Source organism: Hyperoodon ampullatus, assembly GCF_949752795.1.
Source record: "Hyperoodon ampullatus genome assembly, chromosome: 14".
Lineage (NCBI taxonomy): Eukaryota > Metazoa > Chordata > Mammalia > Artiodactyla > Ziphiidae > Hyperoodon > Hyperoodon ampullatus.
In genome coordinates this window covers 6,717,916-6,743,012 of record NC_136927.1, presented here as the reverse complement: position 1 = coordinate 6,743,012, position 25,097 = coordinate 6,717,916, and the positions used below count along the sequence as shown (strand labels likewise).

General features: G+C 37.0%; 1 protein-coding gene across 3 annotated transcripts in view; it reads left to right on the top strand.

Annotated features, from left to right (window-relative positions):
- MACROD2 (mono-ADP ribosylhydrolase 2) overlaps positions 1-25,097 on the top strand; it is a 1,985,837-nt gene that overhangs the window by 1,898,070 nt on the left and 62,670 nt on the right. For all 3 annotated transcript variants that reach the window (XM_079719352.1, XM_079719351.1, XM_079719350.1), the window contains 2 exons: positions 6,470-6,544; positions 6,798-6,890. In XM_079719352.1, the coding sequence (XP_079575478.1) occupies positions 6,470-6,544; positions 6,798-6,890 (168 nt within the window). The remainder of the gene's footprint in view (positions 1-6,469; positions 6,545-6,797; positions 6,891-25,097) is intronic.

Here is a 25,097-nt window from a genome sequence, read left to right as displayed (position 1 = left end):
TAACTAATATTTAGAAAGATGTGCTTAAGCAGTAAAAATGGTAAAGAGAATGTAGGTAATGATTACTATGACAGTCAGGGTGTTGATTGAACTTGGGTGACTGGGGAGGAGATACTGACTGAGCTGTGAGCTGAGCTTCTGGGCTGGATGGTTATCATAAGAATGTATAGTTTTTCTACCTGCTTTTGGTTATTTAATTGAGCTCTGCATATCATTTGTGTACTTTCCTGTACGTATGTCATATTTTGATACAGGAGTTAAAAGAGGAAGAAAGAAAGGGAGGAAATAAGGAAGGAAATAAGGGAGAGAGTAAAGAAAGGAAATTTTAGTAGCAGAGTTTGTAAAACAAAGACTCTAGTGGGGAGCAGGGAGGGTTGCAGCCAATTCTGACTTCAATAAAGATAATAAAAAACTAAAAATCCTGCTGTGCTACGGGTTCTGACAATATAAGTTAGGTTTAAGAATAACTTTGAGGGACTTCCTTGGTGGTGCAGTGGTTAAGAATCCGCCTGCCAATGCAGGAGACACTGGTTTGAGCCCTGGTCTGGGAAGATCCCACATACCGTGGAGCAACTAAGCCTGTGCACCACAACTACTGCGCCTGTGCTCTAGAGCCCACAAGCCACAACTACTGAAGCCCACGTGCCACAACTGGTGAAGCCCACGCACATAGAGCCTGTGCTCCACAACAGGAAAAGCCACCACAATGAGAAGCCCGCGCACTGCAATGAAGATTAGCCCCTTCTCGCCGCAACTAGAGAAAGCCCGTGTGCAGCGATGAAGACCCAATGCAGCCAAAAATTTAAAAATAAATAAATTTATAAAAGAAGAAAGAGGGCTTCCCTGGTGGCGCAGTGGTTGGGAGTCCGCCTGCCGATGCACGGGACACGGGTTCGTGCCCCAGTCTGGGAGGATCCCACATGCTGCGGAGTGGCTGGGCCTGTGAGCCATGGCCACTGAGCCTGCGTGTCCGGAGCCTGTGCTCTGCAGTGGGAGAGGCCACAACAGTGAGAGGCACGCGTACCACAAAAAAAAGAAGAAGAAGAAGAAAGAATAACTTTGAAACATTTTATGATAATTACAAATAGAATTAAATCACAAAATGAAATGAATAAATCTTATTTTTTAATTTTCCCTGAAGATCATACCAAACATGAAGGTACATTCAGTAATGCAAATAAAAATAATAAATAAGTAGCAGTATAACAGAAACACAATATATCAAAGAAGATGACAGAAACACAGGCAAATAATTACAACAGTAAATGTAATTAGGTTACTTTACTGAGTGTAAAAACCACTCAGATGGAATTAATTTCAATAAAATAGTAAAGCTTTAAAAATGCAAAGTTAGAAAAAAAGTGTATTTGGGAAATGAGCATCAAAAGAAAACATGGAAAACTACGTTAGAATCTCTCCAGTTAGAATTCTAGCAAAAAATCTCAAGTGAGAAAGAGTTGGTCATTTTATATCAATAAAAATTTAAATCTCTGATTAAATATAACAATGATGGGTTTTTATGTGTCAGATGATATAGAAAGATACAATATGAATAAAATCCAATTGGGAATGAGATGGGGAATTCACAGATATGATATTATCAGTCAATGCCAATAAATATACTAAAAATGACATTGAATCTTTGAAAAATGTGATTAACAGTGTAGTCCTACTGGAGGGATGGACAGGCTGATCAGTGAAACAGAACAAAGAATTTGGAAATAGACTCCAGCAGATCTGAGATTTCAGTACATATTCAGGCTGACATTTTAAAGACAGATGACTCAGTAAATGTCATTAAGGCAACTACTTGGCCATTTGGAAAAATAAACTGAATCCCAGTCTCATTCCTTATGCCAATTTAAATTCCAAAAGGAGCAAAGATGAAATGTAAAACTGAAACTATAAAAATACTAAACTGAAAGAACCAAAGGGTGTATATTTTTTTTATTTTGAAATAAGGACTGCTTTTTGAAATGCGAATATATACCAACAGGCACATGATTGTATGCTTATGTATTATAAAATACATGCACATACATATATATCTGCACTATGTGTGTTCATATGTCCATATATGTCATAAAGGGGAAAGTGGCTAAATCTGAATATATAAATTTTGACATGATAAATAAAGGTTGTAATCAAATTCTAAAGAAAAACTGTTAGGAAAAGTATTCTCAGCCTAAATGACAAAGAATTAATTTTCTTATTACAAAAATAACGACTTCATAAATCAATAAGAAAAAAATAACCCAAGATGAAAATGGGCAAAGGACTCACAATTCGCAAAAGACGGAATACAGTCATTATAAACATGAAGAGATGACCTATCTCTTCATTCCTTGAAGAGACGCAAATAAAACATGATTTCAGTGTCTTCTCCTTTTGAATATCAGATGTTTAATAAGTAGGATTGAAAATACACAGAATTGGTATGAAGAGGGTATCCAAACATGCTCACATGCCATTGGTGGGTGACTAAAGGGCATAACCTCCTCATTAGCAATTTTGACAAAATGTAATAAAAGGGTAAAATGTTTACACTTTGATCCAAAAATTATGCTGTAAGAATTTATCTTAAAGTAACACCTACCAAAAGTAGAGAGGTATGTATTCACAAAAATGTTCATTGCAGTACTGTGTTTGTTGGCAAAAATTTTTTTAAAAAGGGAACATCCAAAAATATGCCCATAACATGGAATATAATGCATCTTATAAGCTTTCTGAAGAAATTGTAATGACAGTGTAAGCTGCTTATAAAAATGTAAACTTGAAAAGCAAAAATCAAAGTGTAAATTCATTTCAATGCCAGGATACATTTATATATTTCTGTATATTGTGTATGTATGTACGTATATAAGTGTGTGTGTATAGTTACATATTTTTTATATTCAGACATACACAAAGGCACACACTTATATACAGATAAATATATTTGTATATATATATACATGTGCGCATATGTACATACACACGTACAAAAGAATGATAGTTTACAGTATTAACAGTGGCAATCCCTTAGTTGTAAAGTTATTCATAATTCTCAATATTTGTAAGTATTTTTAAGTGTTTCTATAAGAAAACTGACTTTCTTTTGTAACTACAAAAAAGAATAATCATAGAAATAATTTACATTAGGAAAGTAAATTTTATTGGCCCTAGGAGAACTCTAAGGATAGCTTAGAAGATAATCAAATTCACACTAACCTAGGTTTAACTTTACTCTTAATCTGGGGTATTTTTAGACAAGCAGAATTTTGAATAATAGCAGCAATCAAGTTGCAAGCTTAACAAAAAGACAAAATTTCTTTTATCTTTAAGAGAAGCCTCAAAGAAACAAAGTCTTTGTTCCTAAGAGGATCTGAGCATCTAATAACCTATAAACAACAAAACTATATTGTTGTTGCTATTGTTCAAAAACAGTCCATTTATGAAGTGAGTTTAAGTTTATCCTCCTCTAGAAATGTTTAATTCCAGACTGATATTCCCAGACCGATTTTTATGCAAATTAATTAAAGCATTAGCTTGAGCCAAACTTAATTACCAGGCCTCCAAGAAACAATCATGTGATCTGTTTCTAAAGAAAAGTGAATGGATTTTTGGATTATCTATTCTAATGGTCCCCTCCCATTAGTATGGATGATTGAGTTCACTGTATAAAAAATATACATATAAACTGTGGGATCCTTTATGTTCTTCTGTTTCTTCTGCCAGGCAGGATTAGGGCAAAGGACAGTGGGTGGAATTCAACCAGACTGAATGTAGAGAAGCAAACATAAAGCATGCCCCCATGGGGTCAATAAAGCAGGATGGAATGTGGTATTTCTGAGAGGCTGAAGAGAAAGGCAGATGGGCTGAGTCATCATTAACACACAGCAGGCCTGGGTGCAGGGCCCGGTGCTCACACATACCTCCCATACAATATGCCAAATCCTGGCGTGGCTCAGGCATGAGCACGTATGAGCATTCTTGGATTTCAAAGCTGAGAACCTCATTGCTTTCCCCATTTTTCACTAACTTAATTTCAGAAAAAATGAGAAAAAAATGCATTTTAGTTTCAAGAGAAGATTGCCAAAATACGTAAAGCACACAGGTGAAAACAGATGAAGAGTGAGACAAGTGAAAAGGGCAGGGGAGACGAATAATCCAAAAGGGCTTTGCAATGGCCTCTTAGCCTCAAAGTGAGGTGCCAGACCTTACTGGTAGGTAAGAAAATCCCTAGTATTCATCAAAGCCTTAGGCTACCACCCCATGTAGTCCCACCCAATCTGCAGCGCCCCGGGCCCTGGTGAATTGCAATCTTCCTATTCCTGATGGAATTCCTCTGAAAATGTATACAATGGAGCACTGGGACTGGAGACATACTGCAGTAAAGTGGCTGCTTCTACTCTCCGAATGCCCTGGTCTTCCCCGTCACTGTACAAAGCCAGATCACAGATAATGAGTTAAGGTCCCAGCAATGACTGGGAGGCGGTGTGATGGTCAGTTCCCCATCAACAGTGATAGAGAATGAGGCTCCCTCAAAACAGTGAAGGTTCCCTCCACGTCATCCTCCCAGTAAACAAATGTCAGGAATGACTAGAAACTTTACCAGGAGACATATCCTTATATAATGCCAAAGATAGAGGGAATCTAAGACAGTATCTAGTTTCTTGGCCTTTTTTTCTAAAGATAATAAAACTGAAGCCCAAAGAGGTTGTGATTTGCCTAAAACATTCAATTCTTCTTCCAAGGTTCTTTGCAATAAATATAGTATATGAAGCATATAGTAGCCTTAGTGCTTTGTTGCTAAAGGTACAATAGGAAGCAAGTTACAGACCCTAATTACTATTTAGAGACATTGATGAATACTATAACAGAGGGCCAATTAAATGGACATTTTTGGATCACTCCTTAATAGTAGGTGCTAGGAAGAGAAATGAATAAAACAGTATTTATCTTCACAGTGCTCATACCCTGATAAGGGAAACAAACACAGATACAGCTATATTACAGTGTGATGAGGAGAATAATAAATAGGTGAATAGGCAAAGGGACTCAATATGCAAAGATGTGATCACTCTATATAGTACCCAGAGGTGAAAAGGATGGAAATGGGTTTTGGGGGGAAGATTTTGCATGGCTTTCTGCTCCATATAAAGACTTTTGTGACACGTAGTATCACAACATAGTCTAAAGAATAAAGGGCACAAATGGAATTCTCATACATTTCTGATGGCACTATAAAATGGAACAAACTCTTCAGAACACTGTTTTTTCAGGAACTAGTAAAGCTAAACATGTGTTGCCTGTTACTTAAAAGTTTCACTCCTGTGTTTATACCCAAGTGATATGAGTACATATGTCCATCAAAAGACATGTACAAGAATGTTTTTAGCAGTGTTATTCATTTAGCCCCAAACTGAAACTTATTCCTACAATGGAAGAATATACGTCAGTGAGAAAGAATGGACAATTGATGCATGCAGTGACTAGGATTAATCTTACAGAAAACAAGTATAAAAAAGTAAGATACAAAAGAGCACACACTGTATATTCTGTTTATATGGGCTGGGTACATACACTTGTCTCACAGGAGCCAGTGCAGGTCACATGGTCAGAGTCAGGGAATGAGGATCCTCTTACAGAAGTAGAGACAACTTGGAACAATGATACATCTCCCCCAGGGACAGACCCAGACAAAGAGCCCAAACACGTCTGCTTCACCTTCCCGCCTGTAACCTCTGGCTCTGGAATTTTTTTTTTTAATTCAACAGTTAAATATCCTTAGAATAAAATCTTTCATTAAAATGATGCAAAGTGGACAGATTTCAATTTCTTCTCTTAGCACTTAAATGTTCTAGAGGCCACAGGGGAGAGGAGGAGAACCCAGCGGGTGCAAAAGTAAAACTATTCCTAGATAATCAGCCTTGGAGTAATCAAGAGCTAGCTGAATTCTCTCCTGACTTTTGCTATATTTAGTAGGTGTTTTATGAGAATGATTGAGCTGTTAGGTGACCCCCATCCCTGTGTGCTCACATTACTAAAGTTTTATTATGCTCTCTTGATAGAAGAATGAAAGTACAAGCAGTGTTTTAATTTTCTAGGAATCCTCAAGATGGGAAATATCTGTATAACAAAGGGAAATTGGATGTAACCCCTGCAACCCAGAAATTATTTAAAATTTCAAAACAGCCAGGTTGTATCCATTGATGTTCAGTATATTTATAAGCTAAATATTAATTATACTAGTCAGTTCAAAGAAGAGTTTTTTGCCTACATTATCTGGATATTTCTCATAAAATAATTGATATAATTTTGATGATTTGCAAAATGACATCTTCACCCTCCACTTTGGTTCAAAAACTGTTGTCTACCTCTCCAGGCATGATCAAAGCATGGTTTCTGAAATGTTTGCCTTTTTAAACCAGGAATAAAGCTATGGTCATGCATATCACATTTATTTTTCAATCACTGTTCTTAACAGGACAAAAGAATGATTCAGTGAAGAATGAAATAACGATTGAGGCAGAGTCCCAGAGCTCATATATGGAAACAGAAGGTATTGAAACCAGAATATATTGTTATCTGAGAATGACGTGAAACTGTGGATCATGACTTCTATATATACTGGTGTGTATGAGTGGGGTGCGTGTATGCTTTCAGCAGTGATTACTAGACAATGGCGGTAGTCTTCTGCTTTGTATGTCTGTTGAAACTTGGAGGGGAAAAAAGAACTTTGTGCTTTAGTCACTGTTGTCTCAATGATTCCAACTAAAACATCCCTGAGTATCCTTCTGTCTCATTCTATTTAGAGCTTTCCTCGAACCAAGAAGGTACCATGATCGTGGAGCAGCAAGAAGTGATTCCATTAACAGCTGAGCAAGAAGAAAAAGAAGGTGAAAAAGGTAGGACTGCTCTGAAATTAACCCATCAAAATAGAGGGTTTCTTTGGATTCCTGCCTAGAATTCAATCATCAGAGTTATCCTCATGAAATTGCAGTCTGTCAAGGGGCAAAATGAACATTTCTTTAATTCTAAACCTACTTTTGAAGTAGAATAAGATCCAGAAGTAGCAAAAGAAGATACTTGTAACAGTTTTTCATCCTTTCAAAGAATATGAGGATGTTTTTATTATTCATTTAGATTCGATTTTTAAAAATCACAGTTTTGAGAAAGCCTCTAAGAAATAGAAATTATGGACTAGATGGATAAAAGTCCTAGAAAATCTGAAAGGGCTTTAAAACAAATAGATTAACCATTTTGTATTGGTTTCATTCTGTCATCCTTCATAAGGTAGTGACGAAGGAAGCAATTTGTGTAAAATAAGCACATTGTATGAACCTTCTAAATTATAAGTTTGTCCACTAATATTAGGGTACAATTATATTGAACACTGTTTAAAAAAATAAGTGAGCATTATAATGATTTCAGAGGACATAAGAAGAATGAACACTTGGTAAATTTTAAAGCAGCATTTGGGGCAAGAAGTCAATATATTAGAGTAAAGGTAGACATTTTAAAAAGTCTTTAAAAAATTATCAAAGAAATTTATTATTTATTAAAGAACTTAAAGAATTTCATTTTCCAATATAAAGCAATCTCTTAAAAGGAGCTAAAATGTGAAATAAAAAAGGAAATAATTTATCTCTTCTGCTGTATCATAAATCATACTGGCCTTAAATAAAAATGTGTTTGCAAGGTAGTTACAGAGTAATAACCTGACAGGCCTTGTTCACAGAACACAGTGATCAATTTTGTTTTCAAATGAAAACACAGACATGACCTCAATTGTAAAATCAGGTCAATAGTAAGTACAGCTTCCAAATTATGAACTCTTTTTGGCAGTCGCGTTGACACAGTTTAATTACTAAGTCATGTTAGTGATTTTGACATCCTTTTTTAATTTCCCCTGCATTTAGAGCACAATATTCTTCTATATCTATGCCTCTAATGACCTTTTCTCTAATTGCAAATCCTAGTTCAGCTTCATGACACCATGTTCCTGGCAAGTCAAGTAAATGGTATATTTGGAGAATTTTATATCTGACAATGATAATAGAAAATTGATACAACCCTTACTTGAAATACAGATACATGGCCTTGCTCCTTTGTTACTGAACACCAGTTCATATTCCCCACTCACAGCGAAGCCAAACAAACTGAAACATCAGGGTTTTGAGCAGAGGAAGGTTTATCAAGGGCCGTGAATGGGTGGCTCTTGTTCAAAACATTCCAAACTCCCTGAAGGGTTTCAGCAAAGCATTTTTAAAGGCCAGAGAGGGAGGGGCGTCCAAGGGTCTGTGATCAGCTGCTGCACAATTCTCTGATTGGTTGATGGTGAGGTAACAGGGCGGTGTCTCAGGAGTTAACATTATCAATCCTTAGGCTCCAGAAGGTTTGGGGGCTACACGCTCATGATCAGCGAGTAGTTAATTTCTTCCCTTTGGTGGTGGTTTTTAGCATCTGAAAAATTCAGGAAATATGCATGAGATAGTCTTATCTGGGTACTTCATAGACGAGCTACAGAGGAGGATATGGGGAGGGGTCTGTTCCAGGAAGGCCCCTTAGGGTGCTGCTTGGTTATACATTCAGTTGTACTTGTAAAATATAAAATAGAGAATATTTCGTCTGCCTGCTTAACTTCTCTATAGCAGAAATTATTTACTTTGTACGTTGTGCCTCAGGACATGCAAATGAGGAACATCAAACAACTGGTACATTGTCCTCTTTTTAACTTGACCTACAAGGGAAAACGCTTGTGTTCAGCACACATTGACTTGTCATCCTTCTCCCAGTGGCTTCTCCAGCATGTAGGACTCCTCTAGTTACTGAAGAGTTCAATTCTCCCTCATAGGGATGCCAATCCTCTTCTGCAAATGGAGGAACGGCATGTGGGAAAGAAGTAAGATCAAATTCCGCTACTTGCTTGTAGCAACTTTTTTTAAAATTAATTAATTTATTTATTTGTTTTATTAGCTGCGTTGGGTCTTCATTGCTGCGAGCAGGCCCTCTCTAGCTGCAGCCAGCGAGGGCTACTCTTCGTTGTGGTGCGCTGGCTTCTCATTGCAGTGGCTTCTCCCGCTGCAGGGCACGGGCTCCAGGCGCGTGGGCTTCAGTAGTTGTGGCTGGCGGGCTCCAGAGCACAGGCCCAGCAGCTGAGGTACATGGGCTCAGTTGCTCCATGGTATGTGGGCTCCTCCCGGCCCAGGGCTTGAACCCGTGTGCCCCGCACTAGCAGGAGGACTCCTAACCACTGCACCACCAGGGAAGCCTCTTGCTTGTAGCAACTTTGAAGTTGAATTTGACTTTTCACTGTCGGAGAGTAATAATGCTTATGGGCTTGAATTAACTGAGTTTTCCCTTCTTTACCGGAGATAATTAACTTGGCCCTGCCTTGAATATTTCTGTTTAAATTCGAAATAACTTAAAATTAACCATCTTTATCATCTTATTCATTGCTTCAAAGTAAGAGTTAAAAACTATTCTCTTACATATAAAGAAAGTAACCAAATGAAAAGGGAGCAATGTAGATTTGGGGTGCACTGCAGCAGCCCTGCCCCCCACTGACAAGCTGGGTGACCTGGGGGAAAGATTATTTAATCTTTAATGAAAGATTGAAAGATTATTGAAAAGATTATTTAATCTTTCAATGCCTCAGTTTCCTCATCTGTAAGAGGGTGATGACAGATATGCTTGTGATGAAACTTTAATGAGTAAAGTGATGTAAAGCAATTCCAACAGTACCTGACAATAGAAAGCACACCTTAAGTGTTTAGTACTTATCATAATTGGATAAATTGAAGACAAAATCAAGAGAATCCACATGTGGAGTTCCCCAAGTCCATTCCTAACTATTTTGAAGCCATAAAAATTTCATATAGTCTACATTATCCTTCAGCAGCAAATTGTTCTGCCCATTTTGTTTTTAGTACCATCTCCTGCAGGCTGTTTCAAAATGTATATTTAATACAGAAAAATAGAACAATTAATGAAAGGTGAGGTGGGAGACATTTCTGTATATTCAGAAAAAAGTTTTTTTTTTTTGGTTAATATCTCCATCTTCTGTTTGAGAAATGCTGATTCAACCATAATTTTTATTTTTAAAAGAAGATGCCATTGATTTATTGGTAGATCCACAGAATAAAAGTAGTAAATAAATTCAAAGTCATAGAATGTTCTTTTGCTTTCTTTTGTTTCCTATAGTTACTGAAGAGTCTTGTTCGAAAATATTTTGAGAACATAGCTCCAGGGTTTGTGTATATTCACAGTGTCTCTTAATGGAAAGTTGCATATACACATTAAGAGCTACTCTTATCTGCAAAAAAACAAAAACAAAAACAAATGACTACTCTTAAATTTGTAGGGATATTCTTTACAGCCTTAGAAATATTGGTTCTCTTTTGAGAATCTTTCTAAGGAGACAGAAAGTGGTTCCTTTCAAAAAATTCCAGACCAGGAAAAATGTATAACCTTTTTGTCTCATTTCACAGCATTCTATATAAGATTAGAAAATGTAGATAATCTTTAGGATATGTCTTCAATGGCTCCCAGGTATATGGGCACAGATGTAACATTAAGTTTTGAAGTTAACTCTACCAAAATATGGGTTTTGAAGAGAAGAGAAAATATTCAGCAGAAGTTCATGCTGATAAAATTACACAATAGCACAATGGACATTTCCCTAGGAGATGTGAAATACAAAAATTTCAACAGGCATAAAGTGCACATAGGCAGCTTTTCTCATATAGCCACATTGCCTCTTCCTAAATGAGTCCGGTTTTATGCTTTCCCAGCAGGATCTGCAGCACATATGAAACCCAGTAAAATAACATTATTTAGGTTAATAACCAAATGGGAAAGTAATCTTGTAGGTGATCTCCTCTAAAAAGATCTCATGTTTTAGCATAAAATATGACTTTAGCCAGCATTAAAATGTTTTTTCTGAAGATTTCTATTTCTAGTGGAATTTAGAAATAGTTCATATAAAATCTTAACTAGATGAACATTGTATCATTATTATATCACATAATTTTAACTTATGTTTCTTAGAAATATATTGGACTTTCCAAGTATTATACGGAATGCATGCATTCCAATTATTTTTCTTGGATCCAGCAATAAGTATAATATGGAATAAAAATCCTTTATCTTGGGCTGATCAAAATGTTGATGGAGATTTAAAGTATATTATGGTATAAGGTCTTCTTGGAAAAAGATGGATATTGACAGGCGTGCAAGTAGGAAGTGAAGTGTAAATCGGCAACAAGTGTAAATTATCACATCCTTTGGCTCATGTTTTGGCCTCTGACGAGCAGGACCATGAGACTAAGTGTGCAGAGAACCATGGCTTCTTGCTCTGGCTATGTGGTTTCTGGCAATTCTTTGCCTTTTATAAATCCCAGTTTCTGGGGTAGTAAAGTGAGGGGCATGAACTCAATAATGCAGGGATGAGATTGTCCAATTTTATAAACTTTCTTGGAAGGCCAGCTCTGAAGAACCACATTCTTGATGAAACAAGGGGTGATGAGATGGGAGCCAGTGGTCATCAATACACTGAGAAAGCTGAAACTGTAGGTTTTACTCAGTTTTATTCATTGTATCCTATTGATAAAAATTCAGAGGGACTCTAGACCAGACAAAAAGATCAGCCAGACTGACTTCTTTTATTTCAGGACTTAACCAATAATTGGACAGCTAATGATTCCCGGAAGATACTTTAAATGGGTTAAACGTGCCCTTTAGCTCAAATTAGGTTGACCCACAAACTCTGCTCAGAACCAGGCTAGATTTACATCACCCATCTTTTTTAGTCCACATGAGAAACTTCTTTTCTTGTAGTTCCTCTGGTCACTGTTTCATCTTTCAATGAACACAGTGTGAACCACTTTCTCTTCTGCTGCTACTAATCAAATCCCTTAGGGTTTTATTTTGTCTTCAAGAAACCACTACACAGCCCTTGGTGTTTTCCATTATTGATGGGATTCTTACATCACTGACACAGTCCTTTCCCCTCTACTTGAAAATCAGCCTCCACACCAGCAATGCAGCAACAACACAAACACACATTCAGGCTTTCATACTCCAGTCTGTGTGCTTTGCGATGGAGAATCATGATTCAGGCACATTTTTGATTCATGCAAAATATTATATGAACTTTCATCTTGATTAATTAACTTACTGGAACTTTATATATTCTGAAATCTTATCTTGTATATCATATATTGTATGTGATATAATAATGATACAATGTTCATCTAGTTAAGATTTTATATGAAATATTTCTGAATTCCACTAGAAATAAAAATCTTCAGAAAAAAACATTTTAATGCTGGCTAAAGTCATATTTTATGCTAAAACATGAGATCTTTTTAGAGGAGATCACCTATAAGATTACTTTCCTATTTGGTTATTAACCTAAATGATGTTATTCTACTGGATTTCATATGTGTTTATCTTATCTTGTATCTTATCTTTCCAAATGAAGTCAACTTTAGTAATCCTGCATAATTCACATTGGCAGCATTATAATTTAGGTTTTTTAGGGCAGCTTCATTTTCAAATGTTTTCTTCTGTTATCAGTCTTTTTTCCTAATCATATTTTGTAGCTGGAATTTGTCAACCAAAATTTTATTTTAGAATATAAGATAAATTAATAATGCTGGTGCCTGTTCAGCTTTTGTGAATATTTTTAAGTGTTTAATGAAATTCCTTGTATTTGTTAAATACACTCAATATAAAAACTATGGAAAAAAAACTATGAAGTTTTAAGCTAAATTATTTGTCTTCTGCATATCTCTATGTATGCAATATATACATATAAAACCAGTTCATTCAAATTCCACTGTATAAGAAGTAAAGATAGAATGTTTCATTCACATTTAACGTTTTTTAAAATTTATTTTTAAAGTATGAATTTTCTTCAGGTTTCTCCCTCAAATAAAAGTGTAACTGACCTATAATTTTAAAGTTAAAAAACAGAAAAATAAAAAGCATATTCACTGCAACAATAATTTTGGTTCCCATAATATAACATTGTGTAAATTTAGATTAAACATGTGTAAACCTCATATGTGGCTTCTCAAGAAAAAGTATACTTGGCCTCTTGAATGTGGCCAAGTCCCCAGCAGGCTATCATCATCTTGTCTTTTAAGATTAGGAAAACTTTCCCTGAACCTCCATTTTACATGTCAGGGAGGAAGTACCACAAACCCAAGTAATATATGTAGGCTCAAGCGGACATTAGTGTCAAAATTTGTAATCCTTTGTCTATCCCTGTCTTGGGAATTTTGAGAGACCATCTCTACTAATTCTCTAGCATCCAGCTTTGTTTCTGGATCCCCTTTTTCTTTTTTTTTTAATTTTTAACTTTGTATCAAGCCTAGGTTGTCTGGTTTTGCCCCAAGACCTATAGCCTTGTGGCTTATCAAAGTAATTTCCAAAAATAAAACAGATCTCTTCCTTAAGTGGAATTCTATCTCTAGGTGTTGAACTTTTTATTTCTCTCTGCTACATTAGAGTTCTGCAACTCTCTGTGCATGAAGTACCTTAATTCTTTTTTTTTTCTCAAAACAAACAACTTTTTATTGAAGTATAGTTGATGTACAATGTTGTATAAGTTTCAGGTATACAGCTAAGTGATACAGATATATATGTATATACTCTTTTTCAGATTCTTTTCCATTATAGGTTATTATAAGATATTGAATATAGTTCCCTGAACTATACAGTAGGACCTTGTTTTTTATTTTATATATAGTGGTGTGTATGTGTTAATCCCAAACTCCCAATTTATCCCTCCCTCTCCTTTCCTCTTTGGTAACCGTAAATTTGTTTTCTGTGTCTGTGAGTCTCTTTCTTTTTTGTGAATAAGTTCGTTTGTATCATTTTTTTTAGATTCCACATATTAGTGATATCATTTGATATTTGTCTTTATCTGACTTATTTCACTTAGTAAGTCCATCCATGTTGCTGTAAATGGCATTATTTCATTCTTTTTTATGGCTGAGTAGTATTCCATTGTGTGTGTGTGTGTGTGTGTGTGTGTGTGTGTGTGTATATAAAATAAATCTTCTTTATCCATTCATCTGTCAATGGATATTAGGGTTGTTTCCATGTCTTGGCTGTTGTAAATAGTGCTGCTATGAATATGGGTGCATGTATCTTTTCATATTAGAGTTTTCGTCTTTTACAGATATATGCCCAGGAGTGGGACTGCTGGATCATATGGTAACTCTATTTTTAGTTTTTGAAGGAACCTCTACTATTCTCCATAGTGGCTGCACCAATTTACATTCCCACCAACAGTGTTGGAGGGTTCCCTTTTCTCCACACCCTCTCCAGCATTTATTATCTGTAGACTTTTTGATGTTGACCTGTCTGACAGGTGTGAGGTAATACCTCATTGTAGCTTTGATTTGCATTTCTCTAATAATTAGTGATGTTGAGCATCTTTTCATGTGCCTTTTGCCATCTGTATGTCTTCTTTGGAGAAATGTCTACTTAAGTCTTCTGCCCATTTTTTGATTGGGTTGTTTGTTTGTTTGTTTTTTCTGTTGAGCTGTATGAGCTATCATATTTTGGAAATAAGTCCCTTGTCAGTCTCATCATTTGCAAATATTTTCTTCCAGTCTGTACGTTGTCTTTTTGTTATGTTTATGGTTTCCTTTGCTGTGCAAAAGTTTTTAAGTTTAATTAGGTCCTTTTTGTTTATTTTTGCTTTTATTTCCATTTCTCTAGGAGACAGATCCAAAAAAATATTGCTGTGATTTATGTCAAAGAGTGTTCTGCCTATGTTTTCCTCTAGGAGTTTTATAATATTCAGTCTTACATTTAGGCCTTTAATCCATTTTGGGTTTATTTTCCTACGTGGTATTAGAGAATGTTCTAATTTCATTCTTTTACATGTAGCTGTACAGTTTTCCCAACACCACTTATTGAAGAGACCATCTTTTCTCCATTGCATATTCTTGCCTCCTTTGTCATAGATTAATTGACTGTAAGTTCATGGGTTTATTTCTAGGCTTTCTATCCTGTTCCATTGATTTATGTGTCTGTTTTTGTGCCATTATCATACTGTTTTGATGACTGTAGCTTTGTAGTATAGTCTGAAGCCAGGGAGCCTGATTCCTCCGGTTCCATTTTCTTTCTCAAGATTGCTTTAGCTATTCAGGGTCTTTTGTGTTTCCATACAAATTTTTAAAATTTTTGTTCTGGTTCTGTGAAAAATGCCATTGGTATTTTGATAAGGATTGCATTAAATCTGTAGATTGCCCTGGATAGTATGGTCTTTTTAACAATATTGATTCTTCCAGTCCAAGAACACTGAAGTACCTTAATTCTTATTACAACTAATGAAAAGAGTAGTTTTTATTTGCATCTAAACATTATTTTACATATACTATCCTTAAGTAGTCCAGAAAATTAGCCTCCTCGAAAAACAGTGAGTATAATTGTTAATGTTTGGTGACACATTCATTATATCTGCCCTCTTCTCCAAGATATAAAATAATGCTAAACTGTAATTTTCAGAAAGATGAAATCATGACTCATGATTTTCCATAAATACATGTAAAAGATTTTATTTAAATCATTAATTAATAAGGGGACCAGTAAGATGTAAAACTGGTTCAAAAAAGAATAATATATATATGTATATCCAAATGTATATGTATATCTCCATAATACACATACAATCAGGAATACCAAATATATCCATACATATACACATACACCCACGATTCAGGAATACTGACATTTGAAAGACTGGTTAATATCATATAGGACAGTAAAATGTATTCTTTCTTCTCCACCAAGCAGAATGCATTTACACTGCTATGAAGAAGTCTCATTTTCATTATTATAAGTTTTCTACAAGGTAACTTCTACCCCTACAGATTTGTAAAACAGTATAGTTGTAGAAAGTCAAAGGAGTAACACCGTTATAGATTCAGATAATCTCCAATTCTCTGCCCTGCAAACACCAGATGCTTTGGCCTTCCAAGACTCTCAGCTCAGTCTCCTCCACTCAGGGAGTCCACTGGGTTGTGCACTGTGGCCTGGAAAGTCTCTCCAGACAGTCAGTGGGGACAACCACAAGGCTCACCTCACTTCCTGACTCTCAGGCATCACTGAGACTTACCAAATTTTAATATGAATTGGTACTTTTATTCTCCATGACAATGGAAAAATATTAGCATACTTAAATTTAATTTGCCTCATCCCAATAAATGCCACTCTTGCAATATATTTTAATTCTAAGTATATCTTAACTCCCACAATACATTATTCTTATTATAATCATAATTGATTTGTACCATCACTATTCATTTAGACTTATCCAATAATTACCATTTACCTCACTTATAATTCCTTCCTTCATCTTTGACCATCTGGGGTCAATATCCTTCCACCTGAAGAACACAAAAAGGCCACTAGGTAACAGAACTAACAAATGCAGGTCTAATCTATAAATTGACTGGGGTGGATAGTTAGAGATTGCAATAATATGGATGTGTAAATATGTTCATTTACACATTTTGTTGTAAAGACCAAAATATTGTCAACCCAAATTTTAACACAGAACCTTAAAGTCAGATATTATTTGGAGTATCTGCTTTCAAGGACCACAGAAGTTCACCATCTACTTACATAAAGGATTTTTAAAAATAGCCACAACATATTATGTCATATATATTGGAAAAAATATTTACTGTACCTGGGTTTAGACTTAACCACTTCACTCAACTCATCAGATGAAAGAACTTCTGGACCCTATTGATTGTACAAAAGGTACATCCATTCTGATTTGAATTTCAAATATAAGTGCTACTTTTCTTTCTGCTTTAGAAAGAAACTCAATTTCTTTTCATTACTCTTTATACATCAGGTGCCTTCATTTCAGCACAGTATGTAAAGAACAGGTGGTGTAAGGAGTACTTTGAATGTTAATTATTTTTTTCATTTATTTCACTGAGGATTTACCTTTCAATGTGTTTTTATAATCAAGATAGAAACAGGGAGCTTGCTGCTTGAAGGTTTCACTACATTCATTTTATGGCATCTGCTGCAATGATTTTAAAAAAGAAAAAGGAAAAAAAGGAGGTAGGCATTTTAACAATAGCAAGGGGTTTGGGTTGATTGTATGTGATCGCTTTATTTCATTATGAATCTTCAAAAGAAATGTTTAGATGAATCAGTCATGTTTCTAACCAATAAATATCACTCGTAGTTAGAGCTTACATTTTTGACATAGAAGCACGTCTGTTCATTTTTCAGAAACGTCATAACTTATTAGTCTCAGATTTTATTTGAAACTAATAGAAAAAAACTACAGAGAAATAGGAATGAAAGAGAAAAAACTGGATATTTCTTCTTAAACACATATTTCAAAGGAGAATGTTTACTTCCATTTATCCTATTTAGCTTATTTCCCAAATACACACAAAGTCTAGTTCACCCATCCTTCATTTTTCTTATAATATTGAGCATAATTCATAAAATAATATTTAGGATCAAGAGGTATGCAGTTCATAATATATTAAGACATGTAATTTCAACAGAAAGGAACACTTTTCAAAATTAACATAGTCATTTCATACTATTACATTACTCATTTGTCCCATTAACAAAATATATATTATAGACAACCTTAAGCAATCAGAAAGCAAAACTTGCACAAAATGTAGAAATGATATATAATTAATGGATAATAATAGACAAGCTAAATACAGATATAATGTGTGTGTGTGTGTTTGTGTGTGTGTATAAGTGAGAGAGAGAGAGAGCCAGCAAGCACCTGAGATGTGAAGGTACTAAGTTGCTAGCATTGAGGATGGGATAAGGAGGCCGTGTAAGACAAGGAATACAGGCAGCCTCTAAAAACTGGAATACGTAAGGAAATGGATTCTTCCCAGATCCTCCAGAAGGAAGGTAATTCTGCTGACACCTTGATTTTAGCCCCATAAGACCCATTTCAGACTTCCGGCCTCCAGAATTATAAGATAATAAATTTGTGTTATGTTAAGACACAGGCTATGGTAATTTGTTGCAACAGGAATAGGGAACTAACACATTAACCCTCAATATGGTTTCTCCAAACCATGTTGAAAAATTTAGGCTTTTCTTAAATAGATCCCCAGAGAAAGGAGAGACTCCAGTATCTTCCCATGCTCGAGTTGGGAATTACCATAAGGTTGTCCCTCCTTCTATAATCTATGCTGAATTAGGCAGCATTTTTATTATCATGACCCATCCCCTTTTTTTAATTTTAGAATTTTATTTATTTTTTTATACAGCAGGTTCTTATTAGTTATCTGTTTTGTACAGATTAGTATATACATGTCAATCCCAATCTCCCAATTCATCACACCACCACCACCACCACCCCCTGCCACTTTCCACCCTTTGTGTCCATATGTTTGTTCTCTATATCTGTGTCTCTTTTTCTGTCCTGCAAACCGGTTCATCTGTACCATTTTTCTAGGGACCCATCCCTTTTTAATGTCAGTCTCTGTTGGTTGCACAACTGGAATTTAATTCTGGTAAATCTAATTACTGCATCCACAGTAAGTGCCAGTAGAATAGTTATGGATCTCTAGGAGATTAAAAGAAAAGGAATTAAAGGCAGTAAGAAAATGAAGAAAGGAAGGAGGGAACGAGAAAAAAAGAAGTAAAAGAGATAGGAAGAAAGGAGGGAGAGAAGGAAAAAGGGTAGAAGGAAGAGAAAAGGCTGGTTTCTATTTTCTGGCCTGGGAAAAATAATAATTAAAGTCAATATCCAACCAATACTTCTTGGAAATGGAGGAGATATAAAATTCATGTCCAACAAATGTTCTAATTGAGCTCTCCCTGACTAATATCACAAATGTGAATAGAGAAATTCTTGACCCTAATCCTTGTTCAGGTGTTATTCTAGCAAAATGGCTCTCAAACTTAGGTGTATATAAGCATTAAAGTGTTTGTTAAAACACGGATTTCTGGACCCTACCCCCAGAGATTTGGATACAGTAGGTCTTGGTGGGCTTGTGACCTGCACTTCCATCAAGCTCCTAGGTAATGGTGATTGATGCTGCTGGTCTGTGGACCACATTTTGAATGGCACCACTACTGTAGTATTTTGCATCCAAATTTAGACAATTCTTTTTGCCTCTGCCTTATTTTTGTTGGAGGGTTGGATGTTTAAACATGGCAAAGATGATGGATGGATGGATAGATAGATAGACAGACAGACAAGTGATATAGAACATACTCCTCAGTAGATCCGAATCACCTGGATGCCTTGTTAAAGGGTAGATTGCTGGACCCTATACCTCAAGTTCAGATTCAGTAGGTCTGTGGTGATGAGCAAGCAAGAGATTGCATTTTTAACAGGTTCCCAGATGATGTTGATGCTGCTGGTCCAGGTACCATATTTTGAGAACCACTGGCAAAGCCCTTGTTCATTATCCACACTAGCTGTCTCACATCAGGCACTGAGAGAGGAAAGGGTCTCTTAGCATCATCCTGGACTCCCAGACCTGCAGCTGGGAGACTGCACAGATGGAGACCTCTTCCCAACTCAGACCCCTGTTTGTCTGAGATCAGCTGCCTGTAAGCCCCTCTTCCCACCTGTGCCCTCCTTGTGGTCACTGATACAGTGCATCTTTCCCCCAGGGCAGGTCTAGGAGGCCATGTGGAAGAGGGAGCACAGAGACTGCATGCCCAGGTTAGGAAGGTGAGGGAGAGGACTCTTTGTCCATTGGGAAGCAGACCCGGGGCACACCAAGAGCATCCAGAGAATACATTTGAATTGTGCGTCTGAAAAATGTGTTCCTGGTTTTGATGAAAAGGGAATAATGAAGAAAATAAAAACATTTCGCCATTAGTTTAGTAGTTTTACCCATCTTCAGATACGGCATCAAGACAAAGAAACACGAAAGAAAATGGCATTCCATCTGTAAAGTTTGGGGAAAAAAATAGGATTTGGGGCAGAAACTGCTGCTCAGCTTATAAGAGTTACTGTACACAAAGTAAAACTAAACTTTGATTTAGCAGTCCCCTTTCTGATTTGTCGGTTTGTCTTCCAAAATCTAACATTTTCTCAGCTGAATTTGAGGGGATTCGTTATTTTTTAAAAAATAAAAGGAGAAACTGAACAGGGCTTTTAGAGCAATGCACATAAGCTGTTTGCCATATTGAATCAACACCTGGGGCACTGATTTGGAAACTCAATGCAGGCTGCTCACCTGGATTGCCAAGTATAACAGAACAACTGTCTGGCTGACAGCATCAGAGAGAACGCGCCTTGCCAGGGCTGCATCTTTGAGGACCACAGATAACCTGGAGAGAAGTCCAGAGGTTGGGCTGAAACCTACTTCCCATTTAGGAGCATCTCTTTCTCTCCTTTCCACAAAGTACCTGTGATTTCTAATTAGAAACGCTTTGCTAAACCAAGCTGACCTAATTCCCCTTTCTCCCTCAAAAAATGCATCCCTTGTTTTGGTGTTGCTCTTTGGCTTTGTTTATTCGCTAAGCACTGCCTAGTTGCTTAGTCCTCTAAGCCTGTTTGGCCTGCCTTCCCCAACATTCCAAGCAGTAATAGCCTCATTGACCCAGTAATTAAAGAAATCCTGTACCTTTCCACTCTGGCTAGCTGCCCTCTTTCTTTTTGTCTATTGTTCTTTTAGCAACACCACCAGCAGATGGTTAGAGACTTTTTTCACCGTTTCAATAGCTTTATATTTTTCCCATCTCATCAAGCATATCTCAGCCAAATGTAATTAGCTTAAGGCTTTTGAGCCCTCATGGGAGATCAGTTAAAGACCTGAGCAATTTCAATAAAGAGCTTGAAAAGGAATCCTGGAAGGGGAGGCATAACCACAGGAGAGCTCTTATTCTTTAGAAGCAAAGACCTCTCTCCTCCTCCCCATCTCTCCTTCTTTTGGCATGTTAAGTTTCCAGAATATTCATGAGGCCTCCAGGACTTTGGAGCTCTGTTGGGACCATTATTGGGTGGGTGGTATATCTAAGCTCTCTTCCTCGAGGTCAGTGTTTGGTTCCTTTTAATGGATTTCAATCAAGGAGCGCTTTGGGGTGGCCCTTAAGTTATTCCTAAATGGCAAACTGTTTGCTAAATCTCTTAGCCTTTTCATTCAGTTTTTTATCCTCTGGTTGTTGGAAACTGGCTGGTAAGCCTTCTTTGTAGTTCTGAGCATTTGATATGAAGGCTAAATTAATTAACCGCAATCCAGATTTGCACCCTGCCTCTGAGTGATGCTGAACTCCCTTTATTTCTGAATGGCCACATGTACCACTGCAGTTGATCCCACAGCCCAAGCTCTTTCCCCCCATACTTGGGAGAAAGCAAATTTTTGAGAACAAATTAAACTCAATTTTTACTTAAATGGAGTGAAGTAGCACTTAAGCTAAGCATGTGAAGCACAGATTTTTCGTGGGCTGCTAGGAGAGAGGCATGGGCTCCTCCTTGGATTGTGTGATGTGTATTTTCCCCAAGCACTCAAGTGGGAGTCTCCAAGCCTCAGGTGTTGGGTGGTAGGATGATTAACTGTGGTCTCATGTCAGTTTCTCATTACCAAGATTTGGGTAAAAGGGAGTTATTCTTTGTAAATCCATTGCCATCTTTTTCACATAAAAGGAACTAATGCCAACATTTGATTAGAATGACTTTTTTTTTTAGTCTCAGGTGGACTAATTAGCTTTTTTTTTTTTTTTTTAGTAGTGATGTATAGCTATGGACATGTGCCTATAAGGAAGATTTTATGTGTATGCCACATCTGTAGAGGGCATGACAATCACGACTTAGGGGAAAATTCCTTTGAAAACATGGGAAGTGTGTTCTGAGCAGTGTTATACCATTGAGTAGGCTTACAAGGCAGACCCCAAACACTTATAAATGGACTTACTGTTGTCTCCAAAATAGGATATAACATTTAAAGTAAAAATGGACTTACAAAAAGGATGTAAGCAGGGAAGAAGTTCTCTGAAAGTAGACAAATAGGAACTTGGTCTTTTACAGAAGCTTTTCATAAATGTTAGTTTTGCATAGAAGAATGAAAACTTAATTACAGTAAAGCTGAACTGTCATTGCCTAGAATACAGTATGCCCAAGAAACTAGACTATCCCAGCCAGGGGGACAGTTCTGGTTCATGAAACTGATTATATGGGTGAAAAATGAATACGAAAGAGAGAAAAGGAAAGGAAATTACTGGCAAGACCTTCATTTTATAACAAGATACAGAGAGATACAAGGATGATCAGCAAACTTGATGTGCAGAAAATATGCAGAAATGCTCTTCTGTAGCATCTTATACAACAGCTTGGTCATTAGCCAGAGTGCTGGGTGCAGGATAACTTTGATCCATTGCATTTTCCAAATACCTGATGCTTAATCAGAAAGTCAGAAGTCAGCCTCTCTATTTTAGAAATTTCCAAAATGATGATATTCATTTTCCTCCATTTTGAAGTTATAGAAATTAATGGTGTGCAGAGTTAGTGCCCCTGGGGGTCACGCATGCAGTTGGGGGTGCCAGGACCAACATTTGTTGTCTAAGTTGTGGCCCAGCCTTCTCTCCACGTCATCTTTCCTCTATGAGCTGCTGTTGGGGTGGAGGAAATTCCCCCTCTAACCCTCTTGAGTTCTTGTGGCTAGACTAATAATAAAATTGACACAGACACAGTAACAGGAAAAAAGAGACAAATCCTAATTTGTGCGCTTGGAGATCTCATAGAAAGTACCTAAGACATGGCCAAAGCAGGCAGCTTTTATGTATATATGTGTATATATATATATATTTATAAATTTATTTCTTTATTTATGTTTGGCTGAGTTGGGTCTTCATTGCTGCGTGCGGGCTGTCTCTAGTTGCGGCAAGCGGGGGCTACTCTTTGTTGTGGTGCGCGGGCTCCTCATTGCAGTGGCTTCTCTTCTTACAGAGCACGGGCTCTAGGCGCACAGGCTTCAGTAGTTGTGGCTCGCGGGTTCTAGAATGCAGGCTCAGTAGCTGTGGCGCACGGGCTTAGTTGCTCCATAGCATGTGGGATCTTCCCAGACCAGGGATCGAACCTGTGTCCCCTGCATTGGCAGGCAGATTCTTAACCACTGCGCTGCCGGGGAATCCCAGCTTTTATATTTTTTTGGACAAAGAAACAATACATTTGAGAGGAATTGACAGGACAAAGAAATTTAGGCTTGGGCGCTTAATTAGTAAGGAATTTAAGCAAAGTTTGGCCTTGAGGTAATGAATTAAAGAAGTAACAAGGTTTGTTTATACAGGCTTCTCTGCCCGAAGTTCCCTATCTCTGGCAATAAAGGTGTCCGTCTACCTCCACATGCAGGGAATATACCTTTCATATGAGAGATTTATTTCCTGCTATCAGGGAGACAGAGAGGAGGGTCAAAGTGGCCCTCTTGGACTGGCCGTTTCTTAGTAACGTTAAATCAAAATAATCAATATGCCATAGAGGCATATTTGGGGGTGGCCTCTCCTGGGCCCCAATGCTGCTCTAAGGGGTTGTGGCTGATAGAGAATGATATTCCAGGAGGTGTCTGCTGCATTTCAACTTAACTCCTTTCTGAAATAGTAAAATAATTCTACTGTCAATCTTGCAGTTGGAATTGATCCTGGAGGTCACCCAGTTTAACCTCCTTTCTGGCAGACACTGTAGCCTCTGCTACAGGACGCACCTGATGAGGTGCTCACGCCCTTTCATAGCAGTTCTTCCATCCCCAGATGACTCTGAGTGTTCAGAAATGAATTTGATTTCCTCTTTGATGTCTTCATTGATCTCTTGGTTATTTAGTAGTGTATTGTTTAGCCGCCATGTGTTTGCATTTTTTATAGATTTTTTCCTGTAATTGATATCTAGTCTCATAGCGTTGTGGTCAAAAAAGATACTCGATATGGTTTCAATTTTCTTAAATTTACCAAGGCTTGATTTGTGACCCAAGATATGATCTATCCTGGAGAATGTTCCATGAGCACTTGAGAACAAAGTGTATTTTGTTGTTTTGGGATGGAATGGCCTATAAATATCAATTAAGTCCATCTTGTTTAATGTATCATTTAAAGCTTGTGTTTCCTTATTTATTTTCATTTTGGATGATCTGTCCATTGGTAAAAATGGGGTGTTAAAGTCCCCTACTATGATTGTGTTACTGTCGATTTCTCCTTTTATGGCTGTTAGCATTTGCCTTATGTATTGAAGTGCTCCTATGTTGGGTGCATAAATATTTACAATTGTTATATCTTCTTCTTGGATTGATCCTTTGATCATTATGTAGTGTCCTTCTTTGTCTCCTGTAATAGTCTTTATTTTAAAGTCTATTTTATCTGATATGAGTATTGCTACTCCAGCTTTCTTTTGATTTCCATTTGCATGGAATATCTTTTTCCATCCCCTCACTTTCAGTCTGTATGTGTCCCTAGGTCTGAAGTGGGTCTCTTGTAGACAGCATATATACGGGTCTTGTTCTTATATCCATTCAGCCAGTCTATGTCTTTTGGTTAGAGTGAGGTGGATGGACCTAGAGTCTGTCATACAGAGTTAAGTAAGTCGGAAAGAGAAAAACAAATGCCGTATGCTAACACATATATATGGAATCTAAAAAAAAAGAAAATGGTTCTGAAGAACCTCGGGGCAGGACAGGAATAAAGATGCAGATGTAGAGAATGGACTTGAGGACAGAGAGGGGGGAAGGATAAGCTGGGACAAAGTGAGAGAGTGGCATGGACTTATATGCACTACCAAACGTAAAATAGATAGCTAGTGGGAAGCAGTCACATAGCACAGGGAGATCAGCTCGGTGCTTTGTGACCACCTAGAGGGGTGGGAGGGAGACGCAAGAGGGAGGAGATGTGGGGATATATGTATACGTATAGCTGATTCACTTTGTTATACAGCAGAAACTAACACACCATTGTAAAGCAATTATACTCCAATAAAGATGTTAGAAAGAAAGAAAAGGAAGGAAGGAAGGAAGGAAGGCAGGAAAGAAAGAAAGAAAGGAAAGGAAAGGAAAGAGAAAAGAAAAGAAAGAAATGAACTTGGCTTTCCTGCGGCTTCTGTTCATTCCTCCCAGTTCTGCTCTGCACAGGGAACTAAAGTGAATCCAGCC